Source organism: Wolffia australiana, chromosome 14 (assembly GCF_029677425.1).
Source record: "Wolffia australiana isolate 7733 chromosome 14, ASM2967742v1".
NCBI classification, from domain to species: Eukaryota; Viridiplantae; Streptophyta; class Magnoliopsida; order Alismatales; family Araceae; genus Wolffia; species Wolffia australiana.
This window is the reverse complement of record NC_135848.1, coordinates 14,172,952-14,190,045: the sequence shown is the minus strand read 5'-3', so window position 1 is coordinate 14,190,045 and position 17,094 is coordinate 14,172,952. Positions and strand designations below refer to the sequence as shown.

At 41.5% G+C, this 17,094-nt stretch overlaps 2 protein-coding genes across 5 annotated transcripts in view; one reads left to right on the top strand and one right to left on the bottom strand.

Annotated features, from left to right (window-relative positions):
* Positions 1 to 7,944, bottom strand: part of VPS54 — a 45,223-nt gene extending 37,279 nt beyond the window's left edge. For 2 of the 3 annotated variants that reach the window (XR_013583733.1, XM_078586298.1), the window contains exons 1-2: positions 6,834 to 7,944; positions 6,587 to 6,649 (exon numbers count right to left, since the gene is read on the bottom strand). Coding sequence is in view for 2 of the 3 variants with exons in the window: in XM_078586298.1 (XP_078442424.1) it covers positions 6,587 to 6,649; positions 6,834 to 7,679 (909 nt within the window). In the remaining variant the exon portion in view is untranslated. The remainder of the gene's footprint in view (positions 1 to 6,586; positions 6,650 to 6,833) is intronic. The other variant, XM_078586297.1, reaches the window with a different exon arrangement.
* A 525-nt stretch (positions 7,945 to 8,469) lies between these two features.
* Positions 8,470 to 14,399, top strand: LOC144712408 (uncharacterized). Of its 2 annotated transcripts, none has more exons than XM_078586664.1 (5): positions 8,470 to 8,609; positions 13,517 to 13,719; positions 13,807 to 13,955; positions 14,044 to 14,109; positions 14,229 to 14,399. In XM_078586664.1, exons 1-4 carry the CDS (start codon positions 8,555 to 8,557, stop codon positions 14,087 to 14,089), a joined length of 453 nt encoding a protein of 150 aa, XP_078442790.1. In that variant the 5' UTR covers positions 8,470 to 8,554; the 3' UTR covers positions 14,090 to 14,109; positions 14,229 to 14,399. The 2 variants fall into 2 exon arrangements, with proteins under 2 accessions (XP_078442790.1, XP_078442789.1); XM_078586663.1 differs by having other exon boundaries at positions 14,034 to 14,109.
* The last annotated feature ends 2,695 nt before the right edge of the window (positions 14,400 to 17,094 follow it).

The window sequence follows — 17,094 nt, the reverse complement described above, 5'->3', positions numbered from 1 at the left end:
CTCTGGTGGCTTTGAAGACTGGACAAAACTAAAGAAGCGTCATACAACCACAAGAAGTCCCAAGATATAATGGTCCATTATATGCACGTGCACTCAGTAATATTCAACAGAAGTTAGAAACTAGGACTGTGGAGATCAACTATGCAAATGGACATGATATATCTCCCAGCAAGAAACAAGAAGCCCGATTATACAATGCCTAAACAGACAGTGACAAAAAATCTGTTAGAAATGACTTCACAATAAACTGTTCTAATCATGTTCAATGCTTATTTAAATGGTTTGATTCTTTTTTTTTTTGAAGAAAGAAATGCTTAGATTATAATAATAATATGCATCTTCATTTGATAATGTGCTAAACGGAAAAGAGTCCTGACTCAGATGATGCCACTCACAATATAATTGAGGAAGCGCATTAGATGAGTTTCTACAAAAACTTTCTAAACAGGTTCGTTCTCCTCCTTCCCTTCGCTAGGGTTTCTGCAGGTGGCCGAATGAGCTGGCCCTGGCAAAGCCTCTAGGGGCACTGTGACCGTTATCACTAGTTTAATGGAAAACACAATTCCCCTGGGTCTATGAGTTTGATAAGGTCTCAATGATCTATCTGAGGGGCAAAGGTCGCATTCACGGATTCATAGTCATATGCTCAGTGGACGTGTAATGGATAATTCCACACTGACTAACAAAGGAATGTTCAGGAAATTCAGGAAAGCCCTAGGTAGTAATCAGAGAGAGGAATATCCAGATGTAGCACTGACAATCTAAAGATCTGTCAGAGTCAGCTTCAATTCAAGCTCTGTCGAAGTCAAATCAGTCTGCCACCATTTGCACTGATCAGTGCATCCGTGGGTTTGTCTTGCTCTTGCGTTTAGCTCATATTCTAGAGGAAGAAGCAGTGTGGACATCGATTGTCAAATATACCAGAGACCAATCTCCCTATTAGCTTGCAGAACCCATCACACTACAGAACAGAATGAGCCAAATAAAGACAGGTGAACCCGACAGGTTATCCTTTTGCACATTCACAACTATCTGCATCCTTCCTTTGTAATCTTGACTCCATGGACTACCAGAAAAAATCAATAAAGCAATGATTGGTATATAAAAAGATGAGAAATGCAGTGTAGTAGAGATGAAGGCTGATGCAAACCCCAACCCTTCAATTGTATTTTTTCCTTTTGATGAGTTTTCCTTTTAAAATACTTGTGGTCCACTCTTCAGGAAGACAACATGAATGTTGTGAAATTTCTTTCTTGGTGACATCCAGTAATACCTGATCCTCTTACAGCGAAGCCTGTCCCACCATTGACCCCTCTCTCTCCACCAATGAAGGCCACTCCATTGCACATTGACGCCCAACTCTCCTCTCTACTGTCTCTCCCTCTCTGCCTCTGAATCTCTCTCTCCCTCTCTATCTATCAATCTAGCTATCTCTCTTTCTCTCTCTCCTACCAATCCCCAATCAGAGATAAAAAATACTCGTTTTTGAGTCAGCGTAAATTATAGCCAATATGACCCTAAACTGGGATTCTAACAGAACCATTAATAACCAATAATCAGGGACTTGGTGAAGCTACTTTTCCAGTGAAACACAACAACGCAAGACATGAGGCAAAGGACTTCACCTAATCTAATGGTGGAATAATTTGAAACGTTCCCATGAAAGAGCGAGATATGGTCAGAATTGTGATTTCTGTATGTGAAAAGCAAGATATGATCATAAGAGCACCTTCCTTCACGGGGTCTTGTTGAAGAGCTCTAAACGGACTCATCTCACGGAGACTTTGTGAAGTCAAGAACCATATTCTGGAGCACGAAGCAGACATATTGTGGACTCAATCCCTAGGTTGCTGTTTTGACTAATTTTTACCAGCAAAGAAACCTATGACACCGTGAATTTTTTACAAAGCATTTAGACTTCGGGTTAGTCCCATTATTATTATTATTTTTGATGATGCAATCATGACTGGGAGCGACCATCAAGAGATTGAGGACCTAGGAAGTGATCTCTCTGAGCAGTTTGAGATCAAAGCTCTGGCGAGGCCATAATATGTTTCGGCATGACAGTAGCCTACTCAAGCAATGGGATTTTCATATTTAGAAGAAGCATATCCTGGACATCCTTCAAATGAAATACATAAGGTTTTGGAGAAGTGTGGTGGCAGAGGAGGATAGGAAGGAGGAAATGGATTGGAGACAAAGGTCCCGGTAGCTATGGTTAAAGGAGGGGGATGCAAACACGAGGTTTTTCCACCTTGTAGCAAATGGACGACGGAGAGTGAATCAGATATTATCAGTGAAGGTCGGATCGCAAAGGGTTACAGGGACACAGGCAGTGGGTCGAGCAATGGCGGAGCACTTTTGGTCGATGTCACGGCGGGGGGGTCGGAACAGTTGGCGGTGGACGGGCCAAGGGGCGTCTCAGTTAACGCAAGGGCAGAGAGATGGTCTGGTGCGGCCTTTTGATAAGGAGGAGGTTCGGGCAGCTATGGCAGGGCTGAATGGCGAAGGCGCCCCAGGACCGGACGGCATACCGATGTTTTTCTACAAGGAATTCTGGAGTGAGGTTAAAGATGATGTGATCGCCACATTGAGGGAGCTCAGGAACCCTCGAGCAAATATGGAAAGGATAAACAAATCCTTCTTATTCTTACTACCGAAGCGGCAAGGAGCAGAGAATATAGGTGATTACTGGCCCATATCGTTATCCAACTCCATATATCTCATTGTGGCAAAGGTACTGGCTAATCGATTACAAGGGGTACTTGGGGACTTAGTTGGGCCGTTTCAGTCTGCTTTTGTTCCGGGGAGACAGCTTAGTGACTGTGCAGTCATGGCAGGGGAGATTATTGCTTCGTGGAAGAAGAATGGGACCAAGGGGTTCATGTAGATGGTAGATTTTGCGAAGGCATATGATTCTTTGGATTGGTGGTTCCTATATGCAGCGCTACGAAGGCGGGGTTTCCGGGAGGAATGGATCAAATGGGTGAAGCGATGCGCGACGTCTCAGTCGTTTGCCGTGTTGGTAAATGGACGCCCAGAAGGGGGGTGGATCAGACCGCAGAGAGGGCTCAGACAAGGGTGTCCACTAGCGCCGATGCTTTTTGTTCTGGCAGCTGATGTACTAGCCATAAGTACTTCTTTGGTATGTGGAAGGGGTTGTATTAGAGGTTTTCAGACGCCGAGCCAGCCATTGGGCATCCCTCTGTTATAGTATGCCGATGATACACTGTTCTTCATCGAGGGATCGGTAGAGGAGGCCAAGAATCTGGCGGCACTCTTGCGGGTGTTCACAGATTGTTCGGGACTGCACATCAACAGAGGAAAATCAGAATTTGTGGGTTTCGGCCTATCGATGGAGGAGGAGACCCAGTGTGCCAGTGTGCTTGAAACGCGAGTGGGTTCATTGCCTATGATATACCTGGGGCTACCCCTATCTGTTGATAGCCTACAACAAGCAGACTGGCAACCAGTGGTGGAGAAGGTGGAGAAGGTGGAGAGACGGTTGGAGGATTGGAAGCAAAGAGTCTTGTCGCGAGGGGGGAGACTAGTGCTGCTGCGATCGGTATTATCAGCAATTCCAACTTTTTATTTATCCGTAATTTAAAATCCCGGTGGGTGGGTGTTGAGAAACGCTTGAGCGGGATCATGCGGAGATTTTTTTGGAAGGGGGCAAATGCAGGGGAAGGACGTGTCATGGCGCTGGTTTCATCGAATGACATCTGCACGCCAACTAAACAGGGGGGACTTGCGGTGCCTGACCTAAATACACTGAATGCGGCGCTATTGACGAAATGGGTTAGACGGATCGTGGGACCGGAGGATGACTTGATTAAGGAGGTGGTGAGGGACAGATACGGATCCAATTTGGATTGGGAGAAGTTGATGCGTAGTGTGAGGGGGGAGTCGGTTTTTTGGAGAGGGCTGAGGAAGGTGTGGCCATTGGTCAGGGAGTTTTTCCAGGCCCAATTGGGGAATGGCGCCGGTTTTAAGTTTTGGATGGACAATTGGTCGTCGCATGGACGACTCCGTGATCTGTTCCATCGCCTATATGCCCTTGCCCGTCACCGGCATGCCTTGGTAGAAGAGTGTTGGGATGGAGTGTGGTGTCCAACTTTTGCGGCCATCTTATCTAGTCAGCGGGTGGAGGATTTTTTAAGCCTTCAGCAAACTCTGAACAACTGGAGGCCAATGGAGGGGATGACAGATGGGTGGGTATGGGCATCGGGTTCGTTCTCCAGCCGAGGTGTTTACCAGAGTTTGAGACCACACCACTATGAGGACCCAATCATTTTAAGGGCATGTCACTCAATCTGGAGGCAAAAGATTCCTTTAAAGGTCAGGGTGTTTGCATTGTTGCTAGCCAGGAAGCGGACAATGGCCCGCGTGAGATGGTGAAGGTTTTTTCCGGCTGAATCTTCACTATGCCTTGTGTGTACGGAGGAGGAAGAGGAGTGCGAGCATCTTTTCTTCCATTGTCGGCTTGCTCGGGCGCTATGGGCTAGCCAAGGGCTGGCAGAGGTTACGTCGAGCTCGCAGTTATGAGCCACACTGCCGCGGCGCCAGCATGGGATTGACAAGGAGCGGGGGCTGAGATTCCCGGTGCTTTGGGCGATATGGTCTCACCGCAACGAGGTCGTCTTCAAGGGGGTGGCAATGTCGGTGGAAAGGGCTATAAATGATATAGAGAGACTGGTTTTTTGTTGGTTTGGTCCTGGATGAGGTGATGGATATGGGGGGAAGGATGGGCTTATGCTTTTTGGCCTAGACCCTTCCACGTCCGTGTGTACAGAGGAACACCAAGTTGGGTGATCTTCTATATTATTCAAAAAAAAAAAAAGAAATACAAAAGGTTTTGGCAAGGTCTAGAGATGAGGTAGAATCCTGGGCCATGACAGGAGGTATTGGAGAAGCACCACAGATCAGGGGTACATTGAAAGAATGAAGAGTCCATTCCTAAAGCCACATGCTATTATATTGCATCAGTAAACTTGCCATTTAGACTGCACATAACCCAGCGCAAACAATGGAACCCAACGCATGAGGATGATATGCATTTTATTGAAGAAAATATTGATAGAGACATCATTTAAATATCCTCCAGTAAGAAGTAGCACTTACTAAGTGCTTCATCACAAGCAACAATCCAAGTTGGGAAGGACATTATCGATGGACCAACTTCAAAGGGAGTGTCAACCTTCACCACTTTTAGCTGTTCATCTTTGTTACTTTCATCTTTGACCTCGTGAACCTCTGATTGTTTTAGTGTCATTACAAAATTGGAAAGTGGATCTGCAGATTTTTTTATTCAGGATACAGGGAATTCCTGAGAAACTTTACCAAACTTCACCAAACTTATAATAGAAGACAGAAAACTGATTAGACGAAATATTCAAGCAAATTTTTAGCTTGCTACGTCCCTATTTTCTTACGGGGTTTCATGAAAAAATGCAACAGTTTATCTGCCAATTTTAAGGCAGATAGATTGTGAATGATATTGAACTATTTCAAATTATTTTCTGGGGATTTATTCCCTGCTCCCGGGATGGCAGGCTCCTCCCGTTTTCCTGCCTTCTATCCCTCTAGTCCGATCAACCAATAGTTGACACAATATTTATGATCAAGACTTCTGTACAAACATCAGTGCGAATGGCAGATATTACACTTGGAGGTCTCATGGCCTAGTTTCCAATGTTTAGATGACAGCATGTGTGTTAGCTGCATCAAATTTATACACCCTAGTTGCAGAAGTTGAATCAAGTTTTTGCAGGGTTGGTAGAGTCTTTCATATTATTTTATTCCCTATTTATTTTCTTTCATATTATTTTGTAATCCAGTCTCCATAGACATAATTCCTGAGCATGAATGCTTAAACGGGACATCTAACACATGTAATCCAGTAACAATCTTGAATCAGATATCCTCCATATTTTCTGGACACCCAGAATTTGGAGCAAAGGGTGCTGAATTAACAGATGAGGCACGAGTATAAACAAAAGGCCTTGTGGTACACAAATCCTTATAACTTTAAAACTTTAAAAAATTGGAACAAATCATATAGACGTGAAGTGAAGGACTTTGAATTAGATGGGCATGCCTATCTTCTACTTGCAGCTTTTGGACTCTGGCAGGTTAGACTACCGAAATGCTTGGAAAGAACAAGTATCATCTAAAAGTACTAGAATGCATTAGGTAAAATCAGCTTTAAGCCCATAAAAGAAAACCATTGTTGAATAGGAATATGGCTATAAGTTGCGCGAGAAAAAAATATGATAAAAGTTTTAAAATATGATAAAAGTTGCGCGAGAAAAAAATATGGCTATGAGATCCATGGAAAGGGTAGATGAAATGTCTATAAATATAGTACCGTTCATATCATCCTCGGTTCTTAAGGACTATTTATTGTGTTAGTTACAGGCCAGGGCTGAAGGAAACGGAAAAATACAAAAAGTTATCATAAAATAGCAAATTGCTCATCACTCCAGCTTTATAATTTTTTCATTGTAAATCCTCCAGACTTTCACCAATGCATTCTCACTTTCACAAGGAGAAAAAATTTTGTCCAACGACAGCAGTCCTAACGTACCTGCAAGTTTTGCAAGTCATCAATGACGTCTAGGGCACCAGCACAATCTGCAGATGACACAAGCTGTGACAAGAAAAAAAACAATCCATGCACCAATTAGGATATGTTAAGAGTACTTTTAACTCATCAATTTTACATCAACGATACACCGCCTATGAACTAAAACTACCACCATGTGTGAATGAAGAAACCTGAATGAGAAATAAAATATGTGAAAGACAGCAGGAGATGGAAAACAGAACACTACCAGTTTCAATGCCGCAAGTGACTGGCTAACGTACAGTATGACAGTGAGCTTTTGTTGCAGAACCAGAAGGTTATTTCGAGTTGCATTAAGTTCCTGAACCTGCCTTGCCGGATCTACAAGATCAATATTCAATATCTTAATGGTCTCCTTCAGTCCCCTTATCCTCATGCAAGCCTCCAAAATCTCCCCATGCAAGCCCTGAAGCTGGCCCTGAGCCTCAAAGAAGGAATCAGACCGAAGAGAAATCTCCTTTACAAGATGAAGTTCAACCACATCCAGGTAATGTGACAGTTTCTCCTGAAGGGCCGAATTCTCCAGGCCAATTGGGGAGAAAGGGCAGGCTGCTTTGAATGTAGCACCATCCTCCAGTGCAAAATCTTCTTTAAAGAATAGCGAAGGAACTTCCCTCAGACAATTAACGAGAGCTTCACCCTGGCCTTTGATCGCTGAACCATTCGCGTCCTCTTTGCTACTATGATTTCTAACATCCTCAAATTTTGCATAAGATTCGGATATTGATAGTAGGTATGGCTGAAATTCCGCCGAATTAACCTCAGGAATGGAAGTGCTAGGAACGATAGACGGAGGCAGGTCTGGCGCAATGCTTGGAACAGACGGCCACCAAGTAGACCACGAAGCATCGGAACGTCCAGCATGAGGATTGTTGAGGATCGACGCCAAGCTCTGGCTTCCAATACCATCAAGACTTCCAGAATATGAAGGAGAATCAACACTCGACGTGGAATTTGTTCGTCCTACTGAGATTGAATCCCGGTGAGTAAATCTCGCAGACTCAGCCTTCGAAGACGATGCCAGCCTTCTCGGCTGAGAAGGCAACGAGTCCATCTTCTGCACTACGCGCGATACATCACGAAGCGACGATTCAAGCACCAGAATCCTGAAAATTCTCGGTTAACATCGAAGAACTGGAACAATCTGCGAGAAGAACCAGCAAATCCGCCAGAAGCGCAAACTAGAACGCTCGATCTGATCGATCACGAAGCTTTCTGAAGAGCGAGGCGAAGATCGAGCAAGCAGAGAGAGACCTGATCTGGATCTGAACGGACTGCCGTCAGAAGAAGCTATATTTCAGCCATGGCTCTCTCACAAAGAGCCAGCCTCCCCCACTCAACAGTCGCGGAATCGTTCCACTGTCCCGCGGGACAACCCTTCCTAACATACTCCTAACCTAATCCCCGTCGTCCGTTCGAATAACGGGACGGATGACGTCCCGTCATCCGTTCAAATAACGAGATTCATATAAATTTTAACATTGAATAAAGAAGTCATAGATGAAAATTTACTACATTTGTCCATCTTCCTGTCAACTGCGTGAGGACGGGCCGGTTTTTTCGTCCTTTCCACAGACAAAGTTCTGTCTCGTCTAACGTCTGAGGCCCTGGACGAGATTGTCTTTCCTCCCTGGAATAATTCTCAACCGTCCCGTCCCGTCAACGTTGACAAGGCCAGTATCAGAGACTCTGCTGATATTTTCGTCGAAATTTCGTCGTCCGTCCGTCAACGTCATCGTTTATCTACAAGCCTAATAGAGGTAGAGAATGTATCTGATATCCTATTGTAAAACCACGTTAAGTTATATGATAATGGCGGACCATCATACCTCCTTTGGCTATAATCCTATGCCAGGGGTTTCGTTTTTCGTTATTTTGTACAGAGAGTAGCTAAGACGCGGGAAGCAGGCTTGAATCGCCATATTAGATATGGCGATGAGGATTGCTTCTGCAGCGACGGCCTCGAGCTGTTCTATACAAAGTGGTAATCATTTTCGTTCGATGCGAGGAAAAAATCTTCTTGTCGTCTCTCAATTTGAAGTTGTACTCGTCGATTTGGCCGATGTTTCTTTACTATTGATTTTTTGTACGGGCTGAGATAATTCTGTAGTTCTTTCTTGGAATTCTTGATTTTGGAAAGACGGCTGATTTGCCCGGGGGGACAGGTTTTCCACAAAGTTCAAATGTCAGAAACCGTCACGTCTGTAACTTCATTCATAGTGTCAATAAGATGTTAAACGGTAAAAGCGGATCTCATCAGGTACCTCGGATTACAAGGATCGGAGGTTCATTGGACTAGCGATTGATTCTGTGAAAAGAGAAAGGGAAACTGTCCAGTCGTTGTGCTATGCATCTTGGTAGCTAGCTCCTGAAATTATTTCCTTCTATCCAATTCTTGAATAACGTGATTAGCTTCTCCTTTTAGCAAAAGTAAAGTTTGGACCTTTGGACGAAACCTTGTCCGGTTTACGTTGTGACCAGACTCTTTCAATTGTGGGTCAAATTTGACGCCACCAAATTAGAATGAAAAATGCAGCCTAGAATTCCGATGAAAACCCTTTACCTTATGGTTAGCATTCTATACTTGGACATTGAGAAAGGGAGCTTCATACATTTTTGGGTGTATAAACTGGATTCCATGCAGCAAGTGATGGAATCTCTGTCAGGTCAATGCACTCTCAGCTGCGGCAAATCTGACATGGAGAAGGTTTTGGGCACCAGGCGGGAGGAAGAGAAGTCAAGCGACATAAATGTAAAACTGCCATTTATAAAGTACATACTGGGATGGGATCTTAAGATCCGAATCCGAGTGCTTTAGAAGAGTCATGAAAGAAATAGTTGTTTCCATGGGCATAAAAATAAATAAAAATTGAGGGGGCTATAAATTCTAAACCCCCCCTTCCCCCTCAAGCTGGGGATGAATATTTATCATTCCTAGTTTGATGACAAATTTCTTCAACATCAGAAAATCCTCACATTGATCCATTGAGTTGACAAGTGTGTTAAATTTGATGCCGTTCTCTAGTTTCTGCGTGCTGAAGTGACAGCCAACGTCCACATGCTTTGGTTTGGGCATGCTGGACTGGATTGTAAGCAATTTTGATGGCAGACTGATTCTCACGCATCAACATGATGAGCTTTGTGATTACGACCACACAAGATATCTTGAGTTTCTCCAGCAAGTGTTTGATCCATAAGGATTCACAGATGCACGAAGCTCTGCTTCAGCACTAGATCGCAACACCACAGGCTGCTTCTTGCTTTTCCAGAAGATGATATTACCCCAAAGGAAGGCACAGTAGCTTGAAGTGGATCTTCTGTCGATAATATTTACCTACATAATCAGCATCAGTAAAGGGATTTGAAGATTAGTGTTACCTGTAGGTCTTTTCAAAAAATTATTACCTGTAGATTTAAAAACTATTCTGAGTCCTGGTGTACCCTTCAGGTATTTGGTTATGCAACACGCACATTCATGTAATTCCTTGAAATCCTGCATAAATTAACTGACCAGCCCAGCCCCATGGCATGGGAGATATCATGCCTTATGTAATTCAAATAGACTAGTTTACATGGGTCTCAGAATCTCCCTTAGTCACCAGGGTTACTGTCTTGACCAAGGCCCAGCTTACAGTCTTAGTCAACTGTAGGGGATGGTGTACAGCCTAGAAACCCGTGTCCTTCAATAAATCCAACAAACAGCTGTGATAAAACAATCCTATTTGGTGAGTAGGCCTCAAAAGTATTGTATTTAGCCCAACCACTTCATCTCGAAATCCTGGGAGAGTCCACCTTCTGACTTTCTTCTTGATTATTCCATGTCTGGATCATATCATCAACATACATGAGTAATAAGTCTATGACCTGATATTTCAAAAAAAAAAGTCTATGACCTGTGGAGTATGTTCTATAAAAAGGGTATGATCTCCATTAAGACCAACCTAGGCTGGATTTACAAATAATTTATGGATTTCATAGTTTTGGTGAGTTTGCCGACCCAGGCTCTTGGTGATTTTTTTAGGCCTTACAAGGCTTTGTTAAATTTTCTTACGAGGTGATGGTTTCTGCATTCTTGAATTGGGGGGATGGGGTGGGGTATGCATTTATATATGTGTTCCTCTTGATGCTCGTGTGAATGGAATTCTTAACTTCCGCCTGGTGAAGATCCCAACGGTCGATGGCTTCCTGGGAGATTAGTATGCCAACAGTATTTGACTTGGCTTCTGGGGAAAATGTTTACCAGTAGACAATTCCATATTGTTGCGTAAATCTTTAGGCTATGATAAGTATTTTAGTAAGGCATATAGAAGACGGCAGTACCAATACGCGGGAAAAGGAGCAACAGAAGAAAATTGAAAACAAGAGGCTATAAATAATACCGCAGAGAAGGGGCAAAGAGGACATTGTTCATTTTCTCAAGCCATCGTGGAGCGAGAGCTGGAGCAGTCGGAAGGGAATTCCCAGCGGCCAGTTGGGGAAGAGATCCGACAGGATCTCTTATCGTCTCTTTTTCTAGCTCTTGTTCATCAACTTTGATGTATTCCTTCAGTTTCATTTTGGTTAATCAAGCTACATTGTCGATTCACGGATCGACATAGCGTGGAATTTGTTGGTTTTCCTCCATCTATATCAGGCTACTATGGGGCCTTCATACCTCTGTGTTCCCATCCGGTTGATACTTAACAATGAATATCCAGCGATAGCCCACAGGTTTCTTTCCAGAGGGCAAGGGGATAAGTGATTATGTCGCATTCAAAGTCAATGCGTTTATCCATGTGTACATTGCGACTCCCAATTTGGATCCTGCTCGGCCTCAGATATTCGATAGGGATCTCGATGGACCCTACTTTTGAACAGACAAGTGACGTGGTGAGATGTGGTGGTGAATAGGGTAGTGAGATTTCCCTCCAGAAATTGGATAAGGGGTGAGTATAGGGTGGATTGTGTAAGTGCAACTTCTTCTGGTAATAGACTTGTCCATAACGGGCCATGGACCCGGACGTCGTCTGAGGAGAGTTCTGGTTGGACATGACAGCCCCTTCTCCATGGGAAGCTTGGCTTAATGATGTGGCCATGACAGCAGACCCACTCTCCCCCTCAATAGGTAGGGAATTGTAGTGTGAGATGCATTCCTACGATATGGGCGGTTAAGTAAGACTATATCTAAGGATTCCTGATGAGGCAGGCGGTCTTGCCCATTGTCTCTCACATCCCCAGTGCACTCAACATCTGAAGGTCCATAGTATTACTTTCGTTCATCAAAACTGATGTCTTTAGTAACATCGTACTTGCTTTCGAGAGGATCAAAGCACAGATGTCCTTTCTATTTCAGTGAATAACCCAGAAAATTACATTTTAGTGTCCCATTGATTACTCCAATGTGTACCAGTGGGTGGGCCTCACCCTATAGAAAATAGGAACACGACTTTGAAGCCTCAGGGCCTGAGTAACCCCCAGTAGATTATGATTCTTCCTTTCACCCATCCCATTCTGTTGGGGTGTGTTGACACAGTGCAGCGTCAGCTCCTCAATGCACCATCAACTCTGGCCAATCTGATATGGAGAAGTTTTAGGGCAACAGGTGGGAGGAAGAGAAGAGAAGACATGAGTGTAAAAATGCCTTGTTTCTTAGTTAGGGCCAACATCCCTTTACAAAGTACAAAGTGGTTTTTTCATAAGATTGGAATCCGAGTGCTTTAGTATGGTCATGAAAAAATAGAATTTATGTTGGATGTAAAAGTAAACAAAAAACGGAGGGTAAAATGAAAAATAAAGAAGAAAGACATACTTGGAAATGAGCTTCTGACTTCTAACAATACGGTTTCTCATCTAATTGAGTTCAAAGGGCTTAATTCATCATATACATACTGATGGGGAAGAAAAACTTATCCACAAGAACAGTGCCTTGCCATCAGAAGCTCTCTTTTGACTGTGAAAATCTCAAATAACTCCAATGTGCCCTCATTTGGAAGATGATTCCCTATACAGATTTGGAGATAATCTTGTATAAAAAAATAGAACACATCAATAACACACTTCAAATATGTCTTAAAGTATCAGCTCATAGACTTGTCTTTTGGCTCTTCTTGCTGTCTTCTTTCTCTCTCTCCCTCTCTACCGTTGCGGCAATGACAAGGCTGAGAATGTCCGGCTATCTTTGTGACTTCTTCTGTCTGGCTTCAACAGCCTCTACCATGGTGATCACAGCTTATTAGATAGGTAAACCTTGATTATTTCTCTTGGCTTAATCAGTAAGCGTTATGAAAGAAAGAGAGTTGTGAGGGAGTTCCAGTGAGAGGTCTAAAGAGGTTTCTTTGGAGGGTGTCCTTAAGATATGTCTTGGGATGTAGTCCCTTTGTCTTTGGTGACAGAGGATGAGATTTTTATTATAGGTGTATTTACATGATAAAGTTCCATTGGCTGTTGTTACCTATTCTTATCCCTTTATTCAGTCTATGTATTTTTCCATCCATGAGCCTGGTTCTGTACACTTCCACTCTGCCAGCTTGACGCCCTTTGTGTCAGTCTAACTGAGTCTTTCAGATTCCGTGTCCTTATTCTATAGAAGGCATGTTCTATCCAAGCACTCAGTGTGGATTCTGGATACAGATTCTCCCTTGCATTTAAAGGGGTTTTGTAAGTATCATTCACTAGTGCGCCAGAAATTCATCATTGGAATATGAACCAGTCGTGGAGAAGGTCCGAAAAACCTTCCAGAAGTTGAAGGTCGACTCTAAAATATGAATTGTTGTCTGAAAAGTACTAACCAAAAAAATTAAACCGCTGAGTCTGAGATCTTTATGTTATTTAGTTATCATAAAAATTTATTTGTCATTTTTATTTTCTTTTTCTTTCTTCAGTGAAATGAGGGTTTGGCTTGCTTTTCTGCAGATATTTCCGTTAACCGAGTCAAAGAGAAAAATTGGCATCCAATCAGTTATCCCGTCAGACCATGCCCACGAAGTAAACGAGAGGAATCCCTGGTTATAAAAGCAATACCAGAAACAGCCGTAACAGCCATTGCAGCAGCCATGGCCGTGGGTGCAGCCGCCGTCTTTCTCAGCAAATCTCCTGACGCTTCCCAAACCAAGAATGTAAGCTCTAATTATCTGTATCCCAAAGATGTGAATTCCTTAATGTCGAGGCATTATTTCATTAAACTCCTATGTTTTGGTGGTCAGATATCATTTGCCACATGTGAAGACTGTGGCGGGTCCGGCGTGTGCTCTCAGTGCAAAGGAGAAGGATTCGTGCTAAAAAAACTCTCCGAAGAGAGCGCAGAGAAAGCAAGGTTGTCGGCTGCAAACGCAGCCACCCGTTACACAGCTGGGTGAGAAACTTACTTTTCTACAAGTTTCTACAATCAATTGTATGAATAAAAGTTAAATGATGCTTATGGATGGTCAAGGTTGCCAAAGAAATGGGCTTATTGCAGCAAGTGCTCAGCTTCTCGATCATGTGTAACCTGCAAAGGAAGTGGTAAGGTGAGGCGGCCGTTCACATCTGACAATACTTTTATTATTATTCATAGAAGGGAAAGTTTATCAATGTTTTCTTCACATAATTGATATTTATTAATACATCTTTTTGTTGTTTTTGGCAGATTTTGCTGTAAGATCTCGCACTTGTCTTCTCTTTATGTCACTTTATGCCCTCGCTCTCTTTTCTCTCTCTCTCTATTCATCATCATCTCTCTATCTTTATCTACCTTTACACCATACGATCCAGTGTCTGCATCTTCTCTCTGCAATGCATCAAATCTGCTGGTTCGAGATTGGCTCAAGTAATCCGATCGAATTAAAATCTTGTTTGAAGATTGGATCGGTTGATCCAAAGGTGATGCAGAACCATCATATTGGTCAATCAATATGGTAGACTGATAAGAAATTGATCCATAGATTCAATCTGATCAGCCCATGAACCCCATTGAATAATTCTAATTTTCTCATTAAGCCCATTGTCTCATTAAATAAAATGTTTTACTATGGTATATATTTTAATTTAAATGAATATTTAAGTTCTATCTGCGATTTAAATCATTGCCACAAAATTTCACCATTAGCATAATATTGATTAGTGTTGAATAAAACCCTAATGAATCGGGGATAGTTTAGTTTAAAGGTTTTTTTATCATTTGACTGAATTTCGTGAACGGATAGAACTGAGACATGAAAGTCACATAAGTTCAATGACACTTCTGTTGATGGTAAACATTCACGGACATAAAATTTTATTTTAAACATTTTTTAATGTATTTGTTGAGAAGATATGAAGTATAAAACTTAATAATTATAATGTACATTGTAATTTGCAAATATTTATGTCAGACTATAGATTTTCCACTCTAAAGTTGATAGCGTGGAGATTTCTTGTCATTTCAAATAGAATATAGCTCTCTAGCTCCATGAATTATATCCTCTACATCACTATAACTATTCACTTTTTTCTTCAAGATGTCAACATCATCATTGACCTGCGGCGTTCCCCTTTGAACATCAGATGCCCCATGGTGAAGAGTGCCATAAAAATAAAATTTCATAATATGGCGCAAACTAGCTAATTACATTGCACTATAATTCTGAGAGCCATGAACAAGGATAATGCAAAAAGTAAAATTTGGGAAGAAATGAAAAATGCATCAATTTAGAGAACCATGACATAGGTATTCACGTGTAATTATAATCTTAATTTTCCAGGTTATTATCCCTAGCTATTAATGTTGAACTAATTGACTCTTTGGGCATGTTGAATGTTAACAGGTATTCACGTGTAATTATAATCTTAATTTTCCAGGTTATTATCCCTAGCTATTAATGTTGAACTAATTGACTCTTTGGGCATGTTGAATGTTAACATTGTGTGGTAATATGAAGAGTGCCATGTGGATTCAAGAGCATCAAGCACTAAAACAGTTACATCAATGTTTTCTACATTGGTCTTATGAGGTCAATCAAAAATATTTAAGTTAAAATTTGGACAAATAAAGGAAAATGTTATAACCATGATTAATATCAATCCATAAATAAAAAATGAGATTAATTAAGGATTAAAGCCTAGTGCAGTTCAGTGCATTTCAATGAAGTATGTGTTTTGATGAATGTTCAAAGTGGATAATGACAAGTTAACCCTCATCCAATGAGTTTAAAATTATCTAATGTATTGTTATTAATTTCATGACACATGCATATAGAGAGCACTGCATTGAAATACGCTGAACTACACTAGGCCTTAATCCTTAATTAATCTCATTTTTTATTTATGGATTGATATTATTCATGGTTATAAAATTTTCCTTTATTACCTTAAATATTTTGATTGACCTCATAAGACCAATGTAGAAAAAATTGATTTAATTTTTTTAGTGTTTGATGTTAACATTCAACATGGTATATAGAGAGCACGCATATAGATGGTTTAAACTCTGCAGCTCACACATGCTTTGGATAATTACATTTATGTATATGAAGACATCAAATATTTGACCATCCCTTTAATGGGCCTAATCATCAAATTGATACTAAATATTTATATGATGCAATGATATGTCATTGACGAATTATTTCTGTTGATCAGACAACATCTGACTAGTGAAATTTGATGGTCAACCTTGACTTATCTACCAACCTTAGATATTTATATACACATTAATGTGTTATTTTAATAGATCTTGAATATTTCTGAATACGCTTAAATATTTCCAATAATTGTAATAAGATGATTTCAAATACCTGTGATAATTTTCATGGTTTTTTCTGAAGTTCAATTCATGATGAAACGAAAATGATTGGTTTTACCTTTTATGTTTATGAAAAGAATGACAGAGGATTACATGTCATTATATATAAATGAGGAGAAGAGAGAGAGATAGAACAATGAATGTAGTGGAGAAATAACAGGGATGTGGGTTGAATAAGTCCATGAAGGGCCTAGTGCGCTTGGTGGGCCTATTCTTATGATCGCTGAAATTGGGAGAGTAAAAGTTAAACATGTCTAACTTACTTCACATCTCATTGTGAAGACAGCTTCAAGTTGATGTGATGATGAGCTAACATCCAAAGTAGAGAATACTCCTGAGATTACCTTATCTGAGATGTAATGACAGTCGATCTCAATGTGCTCCATCAGCTCATGTAACATATGATTTCAATGATGAAGATGGCATCCTGATTATCATAGGCGATGTAGCAGGAGATGACATGTCAACGCCTTTGAGGAGTGAATTGAGCCAGACCAGCTCTTGTGATGTCTTAGTCATGGCGCAATACTTGTACTCAGCACTATAGTAAGCTACCACCTTATGCTTCCCAGAGTGCCATATCACAAGGTTGCCATCAACATATGTACAATACCAATGGTAAACTTGTGATTGCCTTTTTCACCAAAATATCTTGTATGTCGCAAAACTTCAGATGCCACACACATCGCTCATATTTTTTTTGATGAAATTGTCGGTCTCCATGGTATTCCTA

Bases quoted from the DNA above. Each gene is read 5' to 3' on its own strand.
- LOC144712408 (XM_078586663.1), top strand. From the start codon at position 8,555: ATGGCGATGAGGATTGCTTCTGCAGCGACGGCCTCGAGCTGTTCTATA. The intron at 8,610-13,516 runs GTAATCATTTTC...GCTTTTCTGCAG, and splicing joins GAGCTGTTCTATACAAAGTG to ATATTTCCGTTAACCGAGTC. The intron at 13,956-14,033 runs GTGAGAAACTTA...TGGATGGTCAAG, and splicing joins GCCACCCGTTACACAGCTGG to GTTGCCAAAGAAATGGGCTT.